The sequence below is a fragment of the Nelumbo nucifera genome, chromosome 1 (assembly GCF_055504915.1).
Source record: "Nelumbo nucifera cultivar China Antique chromosome 1, China Antique-T2T, whole genome shotgun sequence".
Taxonomy (NCBI): domain Eukaryota; kingdom Viridiplantae; phylum Streptophyta; class Magnoliopsida; order Proteales; family Nelumbonaceae; genus Nelumbo; species Nelumbo nucifera.
The window spans coordinates 216,179,377-216,190,816 of record NC_142649.1 but is presented as its reverse complement, the minus strand read 5'-3'; the positions used below and the strand labels follow the sequence as shown (position 1 = coordinate 216,190,816).

Genomic DNA, 11,440 nt, shown 5'->3' with positions numbered 1-11,440 from the left:
GATATTTGGGCATTTTTCAAATCATTTATGGTTTTGATTCAGCACTATGCACATTCCTCAGTGAAGCCAACCTTTGCATATTTTGTGGTACTTACTGTTATTGTATTGCAAATTTTGGTTTACAAAGTTAATTTCAATTAATTTATTTGTTTTATTTTTATAAAGGATTTATTGAGGTGAGAAAGTATCAAATAAGGCACACCTTGCGTAGACATTATTTTTTCTTGTGCAAATGAAGGTAATACTTTAGTAGATGGTTATTTAAACCATGGAGTATCTATGAAGAAATGGACTGAATTAACAACAGAAGACATAATGGGCATGGAATTTGAAGATGTGGATGCAGCATGTCAGTTATACAATTTATATGCAAGGGAGATTGGGTTTAGTATTTGAAGAGGTTATAAATATGTTGTTGATGGATGTATGTGTTGCTGAAGGACATAGGAACCACAACTTGAATTGTGAAAATTAGCAACGACCATCGTAATGATTAACAAGATTTGGTTGCAAAACATTAAACAAATTGGTGGTGGCTGAATTCATTGATGAACATACACATGAGCTTGCACCAAACCCCATTTCCATGTTCATGAGATCACATAGAGCATTAAGTGATGCTGATATAACTCAAATATCTGCCCTACATAATGCAGGGGTTAAAAGAAGATTCATAATGGACTATATGGTTCAAAGATTAGAAGGATTTCACAATGTAGGCTTTTCTGACAAAGATCTTAAGAATTTTTTGATTCAATCAGGCAAGATATTGTAAAACATGGGGATGCAAATACAATATTGGATTTTATGGAATCTAAAAGTGTAAAAGACCCTAGATACTTTTTTAATACATTATTGGTGAAGGGATGCATCTCAAAAACCTTTTTTTGGACATATTCCAAATCTCGTGTAGATTACAGTTGCTTTGGTGATGTTTTGGTGTTTGCTTCAACTTATAGGACAAATGTTTATCACAAACCACTTGTTATATTTATTGGAGTGAATAACTACCATCAAATAATTGTATTTGCATGTGCCTTGTTGGCGGATGAGACAATTGAATCATATGATTGGACATTAAACACATTTCTTAAAGCAATGGATGAAAAAATTTCAGGTTCTATTATCAATGATGGTGATAGAGCAATGGCAAATTCAATCAAAAGGATACTTTTGCAATGCCCATATCGGTTATGCTCATGGAACCTTAGTAGGAATGCAATGGCTAATGTGAAAATTGAGGGCTTTGTTAATGAGTTTAACAGATGCATGTATTTAGAAAGATCACTTGAAGAGTTTGAGCTTGCATGGGAAACAATGATTACAAGATACAATCTAAGTGCAAATGAATGGGTACATGAGATTTATGGTAAACAAAAACAATGGGATGAAGCATATTTAAGGGGGTATTTTTTTGTAGGAATGAGAAGCACTCAACGATGTGAGAGTCAAATTGCATATTATAATCGATATTTGCAAGTAAAGTGTAATCTTAATGAGTTCATTCACCATTTTGAACTAGCTTTGGCACATAATCGTTCTCGAGAGGCAAAGGAGGATTATGAATCAAGAATGACTCAACCAATTATTGGAAACCCTTTAAGGAGTTATCAAGTTCAAATGGTAGCTAAATATACTAAGAGCTCATATGTGGAGTTCTATAAAGAACTCGTGAAGGATGAAAGTCATGTTGTAGTTGATATTCAAAGGCATGGTGAACAACAAAGCACCTACACTATTTCTGAATTTTTACATCCAAAACATATATGGATAGTTTTATATGATGACATTGAGAAAAACACAAGGTGATCTTATATGTTCTTTGAAGAAACGGGATTTCCATGTGGGCATATGATTTCTGTTTTTAAGACAGAATAACTTAGAGATATTTCTCCAAGTTGTATTAAGAAAAAGGTGAACCAAACATGCTAGATCTGGTGTTGAGTCAAATAACCTCAATTCCATCATGAAAATACACCTTGAAGTTGCATGTACAATTCATTGTGCTGATCTTACAAACATATGTAATCGTTATGTTACTTGGGATCTAAATCATTAGAAGGATTTTAACAAGTTTCTGGTGTTATAGAGAATTTATTAGAGATCTTAGAAAATATAGGAAGTGGTTCAATCTTAAATGCTCAAACAAGTGGCACAATCATTGAACCTTGTCAATCTAAGAATTTTACCAGGGAACCAATTCATAATCCTATCATAGTGATGACAAAAGGTCACCCTAGTAGAAAGAGAGCAAAGTCAAGTGGTCAAGGAAAGATAAGGAAATGTGGATATTGTGGCAAAGTAGGGAATAGAAAGCGTACATTTGCAATTTGGGTCCCTCAAAATCATGGTGAGTATAGTTATAAATTTATTCATAAATTTTTAATATTTGTCTATATAATCTCATTATTTATTTTCTCATGTAAGTGATGGGCCAAGGAATATAATACATTTGGCATCCAATGAAGCGGTAATGCATGTTTCACAAAGTAACCAATGTTAGCATAATAATGATGTAGATAGAGTGGAAGCAATTGTTTGAAATTTTGTAGGAAGAGATTTGAAGACAGAATTTGTACTAAGACAAGTAACTTATGGTTTACATTTGTTTGACTTTATTATATTTAATCATCTCTCGTTTGTTATAGATAGGCACTTGCTACTATGGTTTTTATGAATATCATTTCTCATTTCTCATTTGTTTTCTCTGTTTTCTAAAGATGTGAAATATCGTATGTAACACCATTGCAACTATACTAGCATAGTCAAATCTACTCACGTAAGCCTAAAAGGACCAAAGCTAAGTTTTCTTTAGATCAACATTGATTTATGTCTCACCTTTAGACTATGGCACTTAGTGTTAGACAATGTATGCCATTAGTTCCAATTATATTGATGTACATTAGACATTTATTGTAAATAAATAAAGTACATAATTGATTCATGTTATACTTGGTGTGTTTCTGTGTAATTATCCTTAAACTGGATACTTATGAGACTCGTGTTAGTTTAGAATGTCCACAGCCGTTGGATAGACCTGGGGAGGTTTATCCTGCCAAGGCTGACACTGATGTGCTGCCAAGTCGGTTGGGGTAGCTTGTCTCAGCTTCAAGGGTTAGACCTGAAGCACATGTAGTGTGTGTTTGCTTGAAACACTAAACCCATACCATTTTCCAATTATGCCCTGGACCTTGGAGACTGGTGGGCAAAACTGGAAAGTTACACCTAACCCCTAGACTCGATTATGGTACTGCACTGGGTGTAGGATTAGACTGTCTTTGATATGTCAATCAATGAGATCCTTCAGGGTTCAAAACCTAGGTATGTTGGGGAAGTCTGAGAATTCACTCGAGTGGGTGATCATAGTGACAGGATCATTCCCTTTCTTGGACAAAGTGAATGATTGGGGACTGCATTCTCTTTGATGGAAACCAAAAATTGCCAACAGTCGATTTCAACCATGTTTGAAATTTGTTTGCAAAAAGGTTTTAATTCCCGGAATCCATCCAAGCAGAGAGTGCAACACTGTACCTTGCAGCCGAGGGAGAGGTCCTCTCTTGTCGGGTAGTGTTTGATCATTAAGGGCTGAGAGGTTAAGTGTAAGACTATTTAGGGCTTTTATACCTGATGGGCTAATCTCACTTAAGACCATAATCCTTGGGCCTTTATAAGGTGGCTGGACTCAACGACCATTTAGTGTAAATGTTGGGCCCATTAAGAGCCCATATTGATGGACTCAATGGTTCATTGTGTCTAGTAGTGAATTCGGCCAGGCTTTGTCACAGAAGCTAGGCTGAACCCATATGGATTTTGTGAAGATCAATGTTAAGGTCCCACACCATACAAAGAGAGCCAAGTTAGCCAGCAATCAAAAGGGGATGTGAGTCTGCTTGCTTAATGGGCCTAAGGCCTATAATAAGCCAGATTAATTGGATTAATCAATATGGGCGAATTTGGATAAGGATATGGGTTTGGATCAACAGATAAGGATAAGAAGATAAGACTTATCCACTTAAAGAGTCCAGATCCAAATAAAGATTTGGATCAGGAAACTCCTAATTGGATTAGGAGTGCAACTCTTTAAGCTATATAAATAGAAGAGGGCGAACTGCTCCAAGTTTACACATTGCTCTCAGTTCTCCCTCTCTCCTTCTGCTCTTTCCGCCCTAACCCTAATTTGATCTCCACTCTTGAACTGATAGAGATCAGTTCTGATTCTGATTTTTGCAAGAAAGATCATATATGATTTAGTGCTCGCCTCCCTTGCTTGATCCAAGCCGTTGGATTGTAGTTCTTACTAAAGGACTGCATTGCTGAACTTGCTTCATCTCAAGCTGCACCATTTTTAGTGAAAGCGGGTTTTAGTACCCTCTTTGGGCATGAACACCTACTTTGAGAGCTACACGTGTGGATTCTGTATCAGGTATTGCTCTCACTTTCTTTTGGTTTCAGATCTGCTCCGGTTTGAATCAAGAATAATCATTGAAAAATGTAGTTTTTCTAAAATTGGGAATATGATTCCTGGAAGGGAGAAAAGAAATTTTTGAAATTTTGCCCAGCCACCCTGCATGGTTCGGCCATCCATATGATAGATTTCCCTTCCCTTCACTTAGCTGATATTTTGCATAGACATTTGATCTAGTGACAAGACTCTAGCTGACTTATTTATATTTATTTTGGTTTTGAAAGGTAAGGTAAGATTTTATTCAATTAGAGAAAATAGAAAGTACAACAGATTATTGGACACAAATGACTAGTCTAGAATCAAAGATAGATTATAGGCTCTAAATAGACTGAGATCTGAACAACTCGGGCACATTCAAGTGCTCAAAATCAGAAGCTATAGATCTTCCTTGAATTATTTTTATTTAATTACCCATTAAAGATGTGAAACTTAAAACACTGTATGGTATTCTTTACTTAGTGGGAGATAGAGGATGCATGTTTGTTCTTCTTCGGATGTGATGCCTTATCACCTATTTGTATTCTTCACCCTTTTTTATTGATATTCAAAAACAAAAGAAAAAAAAACAGAGATACTACTTTTGTTATCCATCCAATGCGCATTTTGCCAGTTATACATGGTGTTGTAATATGAAGACAATCTTTATTGCATTAAAAGTTTTGGCTAAGAGATACTACTTTTGTTAGAGATAGGCTAATTCGTGAATGTCAATCTGTAAAATGTTTAGTGGTTTACATATTTATTGTGAAGTTTGTAAATTGAGAAAAGACACGGAATCAATTGACATAATTCTTCGTTGGTCCTCTACTATATATGTTCTATTGGTTTTCCTTGTATCTATATCTTTTCTTCCTTTTGCCAACTTCTAAAGTGTTTGGAAGGAAAGAAACTCTACCATTTTTTAGGATGTCTACAATAATGTATTCAACCTTGTAGATTTATTGGTCATCCATGCTGAAGGAATTGAAGAAGATGTTATGATTTTGTTTGGAGTTGCTTTGCCTTTCTAGTTATGAACTCAAGTGTAGTTTATAAATACAAACATACACCACAAACTTGTAATTGAGGGTCTCTTCTCCACTTTAAATTTCTACAAACTTATCTAGTAAAGAATATTTGTTTTCTCCCTTATTGTATCCCCTATACTTTGCTTCTGTTTAGATTTGTCTTTTTATTGCATTAAATATGATGATTTATTTGTTTCTTTCTTTGATCTCATGTTTTCTCTCTTTTTTTTCTTTATGTTTCCCAGTGCCTACCATTGTCATCACTCATGAATTTTATGATGCTCTGCCAATTCATCATTTTCATGTTTGTTTTGTGCATTTAGTCTCTTGCTTTCATTTTTTGGTTTTGACACATTTGGAAAGATTCCTAAACAAACCCAAGGATCTCTATTGGGAGTTCTGGTTACCAGACATTTGGATGGTTTAATGCTAATAGAAAAAGTAGGTTTTCATTCAAAAAGTTGAAAATAAGAAACAAGAACAGTGTAAATGTAAATTTGTAGCCCACCATCATAAGGGATGAATTTATTTTTTATGCCAATTGAAGGTAGAGAATGTAACAAAAAAGGAAAGCAGAGAAGAACTAAATATTGGATATGTGAACATTTGATTCTGTTTTACTTCTTGATGTAGTAGTTTCTTTTATTTATGAGATATGGAAATTCCTGCTAGAGTGGGGTTCTTGGTTATTTTGCCTCTTAGAAGCTATTCATTCTGCAAAAGAAGCATGGGTATCAAGATGTGGTCAATGGAAATAAGAGGCATAAAGGGTGAGATGCCATTAAGGAGGGACTAAATGGTTGAGTCGGCAACTTTTACTAAAATTTGAATCTTCATCTAGCTATCTAGTTTTTCCATGTCACTATCAAGAGTCACATGCAAACTTTTGCTAAATTTTGAATCTTTCACCCCCTTTCTAAACTTTAGCCATCTCCTTTTGCATCCTATTTCTATGTCTTTTTACAGCTCTTATCCATGACTGGCCCTTTTTGAAAAAGGAAAGAAAAAAAGATAGCAAGAAGGTAGAAAAGGGAAACCTTAAAAGTGATGCAGAACTGTAGGGATAGAACAATCTCCTTGAAGACCAAGATAGCTTAGAACACTCCAAGCCATAAAATTGTGAAGAAACCATGTCTTTTTAGCTAAGTACAATCAGAAAGAAATGGTGTTATGGTCAAGCTATTTAGATTCAAAATATGGTCTACTAGGAATTTTTGTTATTCTTAGCATGTGGATTGTTGGCCATGGAGCTTGTTGTTGGCTTAATACAAAGAAAGGAACAGTATAGAGAGAGAGAGAGAGAGTTATCTCTGAGTCCATAACAGAACTCCTATTGGCTACAATTCCTAGCTAGTATAATAGTCCACAACATGATTGTCAAAACTGTGCAATCATTTTTTCTGTTTGATCGAAACATATGAACTGATAAGGCAATCATTGTTTTTTCTAGGAGAACTTGCATGAGGTAGATTGATAATGGGTGTTAGAATAAGTATCTAAGTTCCACAGATCTCTAATGATATAAGAACCACCTCCGTATGTCATTCTTAGTTTCGGGTACGATTGTAGAGTTCTCTGCTTCCATCTTCAATAAAAATAAGAGCAAAATATATATTATTATTGTTTAATTATATTCTGTTGAATATAATTTCTATCTTTTTTCAGATTTCAACCAACTTCAGTTTTTTCCATGAATCCCCTCTAACTTTTTTTTTTTAAATTCTTTTAATTTGGCTTTATATCCCTATCTTTTTGGTGGTTGTAAGAACCACTTGTGTTCGATTATTCGTGGCTGTAATCTTTTTTTCTTCGGCCTGGAGCATCAAAAAATTCTTACCTTCTCATATTCTCCTAATAAGATACTCAAATTGATACTATTTGAGCATAGCGAAGGTATGATAGAAAGAACACCGAAAGAGAATGAGGTGGATGAGGTGGTGAAGGCTCTGATGGCTTGCCATGAAAAAATCAATCCAGAAGCAGAAGCAGATGATGCAGATAACGTCTTAGACGTGGTAGTAGAGAGTATATATATTAGGCTTGTGTTTGGATTTGGGTTGCCCTTGCTAGCTAGCTCATTGTTTGAAGATATGGATGATTTTGGTTTGTGCAAACTGATCAGCCTGTGTGTATATATGGTTCGATCGGGTTTTGTGCAGAGTTATACTCCCTAAAATGCCTTTTGCCAGGGAATTTGTTCTTTGTTACTACAACCACATCTAGCAGAAAGCATATTGCTGGGTGGATCAGGGTAATGGTGACTGTGCGCTTATGTGAGGCTAAATGATGCATTTGCTTCCATGAGAAGGGTATCTACTATCCAGTACCAGTAGTTTTGCAGAGAAAGGAGGCAAGGGTTTTCAACGAATATGACACTTAAAACCTGTCAGCCTTTGCCCTGGAGCTAAACGTGTTGAACTTGTTGCACAGTTCAACATGTCTTGGAGTGGGGACTATATATCATTTTATGCTTTTCTCTCTCTCTCTCTCCTCTCTTCTTCCCCTCTCCCTAACAGAAGTGAATTTATGAAGGTGTGAACAAGCAGCAGGTGGGGCTAGTGTTATTTCTGCTAAAACAGCAATATGTGTCCCATGCATTTTGAGATCGCTAGCTTTAACCTTTTTTTTTTTTAACTGGCATTTATCGTCCTTTGGCTTTTCAAATGTCCACACATTTCTGTACCTGGAGGATAAGAATATCTTACATTGGAGCCTTTCTTCTTTCTTTTCGGGGGCAAAGCCAAGAAAAAGGAGCGACTGCTGGTTGTAGTTTCTGGTGAAGCAAATACTTAAGGGAGAAGTACCGATCAGCCCAATTCAGAATTCTGCATACTTTTCCCAATGCTCGCAATGTGGTCCATGCCCGCCCGCCTATGTTTGGTTTGAAGGGAAAGGAAGGGAAAGATAGAGAAACCTATAGGAGGTTTGTAAAGGTTTTTCCCTTCCTTTTTCTATCTTTTCCTTCAAACCAAATATATTAGGCTTTGTGATGGTTGCTCTATCATCTATTCTCCATAACTAACTACGGGTGCAAATGGATCCGATCTAGAATTTGGATTTTCTCGATTCAGATCTTTGGATCAAAAATCAGATTTGGATCACCCTTATTCAATTGAAAAAGATTCGATCCAATATATATTATTTATTTGTATAAATATATCTCACACACACATGTATATATATAGACAATCTCTTCTATATTGCTATATATGCAATATATATTAGCCTTCTTTTGTCTCTTAATCTCTTGGCAAATTGCCTTTTGGTTTTGGAGATCTTCCCAAGAATTTGGGTGTCAATTGATTGGTTTGGGTTGAATCCCATCAAAATCAAAATCAATTTGGATGGATTGAACTAGTATAGATTTAATGGGCCAAAATATATATTAGATTGAATTGAACATGGTCCCTTCATAATGGATTTATATTAAATTGGATTGGATTGAGCCAATATTGTTGGGAAGGAATAACAGAGGTGCAAAGGACTTATATACAAGAGTGGTCCATAACCCAATAGCTTAACCTTTTGGGTTGTCTATGGTGTCATTCTCTTGTATGGAAGACCTATGTGTGTATGTGTACATGTATGAGCCCCTGGTTTTGACAATTTCTCTCAATTCACAATAATGGTATTAGAGCCGAAAGTTTAGTTGGGCGTAATTATTTACAGACGTGGTGACTCCCATGGCTTTGCAAATTTCATTATGGTCGAATAGTTGTCAAGAGCGGCTAATCTCTCATGATGTCTCTATCCATGTGAAGAGACTCATATGTGACGGGGAGATTGTTGGGATTTACGTGTGAGTAGTTGAAGAGAATCCCACATTGGAAAGGAATAAGAGAGCTGTAAGGGACTTATATACAAGAGTGGCTCATAATCCAATAGCTTAAGCTTTTAAGTTGTTTCTAGTGTCCCTTTCTTGTGTGCCAGTCTTATGTGCATTACGTGTATAAGCCCTCGATTTTGACAACTTCCCTCAATTCACAACAAAATTTTAGTCCATTGGTAGAAGATAAAACATGGATTGAATTGGACCTGGTCCATTTATAATAGACTCATATTAGACTAGATTGAATTGGACCAAATCCAGTCAAATTGACACCCTAAAATTGTCAAATGATAAAAGCCCAATGAAAGACGCGTAATTAAGTGTGAACTGCATTAGGAATTACCAAAATCCCGTGCGAGCAGTAAGAACTAACTAAGGATATATAATTCTCAACTTTCAGAATCCAAGTTTTTATTTTTTGGGAAAATTCTAGATTAATACCCTGTACTTTGGGTGTAATGCCACTTTGGTCCCCGAATTTTAAAACATGACAATTTAATACCAAACTTTGCCAATCTAGTACTTGCCCACCGAGACATAACCCAAACTTTCTTGAATAGAAGAGACAAGGATTTGAGACTGTTCATTTTTTGTCAACGTTTGGATGGTTAATAAAGAGAATTAAATGACACTTGAAGGGTATTTATGTCTTTTTAAATGGCACTTAACGGCTTGTTAATGGCAGGTACTATATTGACGGTTTTTAAAAATTTGGATACTAAATTATGCATTTTAAAGTTCAGAGATGAAAGTGACACTAAACACAAAGTACATGATAATAATATAGAATTTTCCCTTATTTTTTTTCTTTGGCTGCATTCTCTTCTGACTTCTCTCTCCTTCAATCTTCTTTTCCGGTAAAGAAACTTTCATTTATGTATCCTTTAATTAGGAGCTAATGGTTTGGTTGACAGTCTACTTCTGAAACTATATATATAAGTATATATAGTGATAATGTTCGGTACCTGGTTCGATCGCATTAGTGTGAAAACAACTGAAAGGCAAAGACGGTTTAAACGATAATCTAAGGGCCCATTTGGTTCGCAATTGGAATTGGAATCAGAGTCAGAATCGAAATATCTTAGAATCGGAATCAGAATGGCCTATTTTGCTTGATTGTTTGGTTCGGTACCTGGTTCTGATTTATGGTATTTGGTTCGCTAAGAGGCTGGAATCGGAATCAGCCATGATTTTCAATTTTGCCCCTAATAAAAATAAAAAATTAAAAAATATATAAAAAAATTAAAAAATATATAAATTTTATAAGAAATGCAGAAATTAAATAATTTTGTAGAAAACTATTTTTTATGCTGTCGTGTTTCATTTTTATTCAACACAGTTGTTATCAAACGCTACTGTTAACAGAAAATAGAAAGTATTCATTTTTATTAAAAGACAAAATTGACAGAAAATATTCAACTTCATCTACACAGTTGTCACAATTGACAGAAAACAGAATAAAAAAACATGGGGGAATATCGTATTTCATTGCGAGTGTGTATGACATTTTGGTCACATGAAACATGACATGGGAATGGCATTCCTTTGGGTGGGGTAAAAAATGAGCATTCTCCCATACGAGGGAATCCCATTCCGCCTATAATGGGAATGAGATTTCCATTTCGTTTAACTAAACATTCATAATGGAAATGAATCATTCCGATTTTGATTTCAGACTCTTATTCTCTCGAATCAAACGTACCTTTATAATTCGTAAGGCAGGGCAGAGCAGTGTCCCATCAAGATCAAAAGTAAAAGAAAAGAAAAAGAAAGGAAAGCCTATTTGGTTTGGATTTGCCGTCTTGGGGCTGGAGTTCACGTTGATTCATGGAGTCTAGGCTTCACACATGGCTATGACAGGGTCAGTTGAGTTTTAATAATCCAGGAGGTCGTCCAAATTAATCCAAGGATTTGATTTTAGATTTGCTGTAGAACTAACGACTAAGGAGTAAAGAGTAACTTAGTAAGGACTGAGGACCACCACCTCCTTCAAATACATGTATTTTATAATAATATATGCATATAGGTACTGTGTATGTGTGGATGTATGCATATAGACATGGGTATGGGTAGAGAGGTATAACGATGGATGACCCATCTCATCATCATCAGACAAGTGACACAGCACAATCCATGGCA

At 35.4% G+C, this 11,440-nt stretch overlaps 1 protein-coding gene across 1 annotated transcript; it reads left to right on the top strand.

The window, feature by feature from the left end:
• The first annotated feature begins 279 nt into the window (after window positions 1–279).
• Window positions 280–1,809, top strand: LOC104585795 (protein FAR1-RELATED SEQUENCE 5-like). The gene is made up of 2 exons (XM_010242795.1): window positions 280–349; window positions 914–1,809. Exons 1-2 carry the CDS (start codon window positions 280–282, stop codon window positions 1,807–1,809), a joined length of 966 nt encoding a protein of 321 aa, XP_010241097.1.
• Window positions 1,810–11,440: the final 9,631 nt, after the last annotated feature.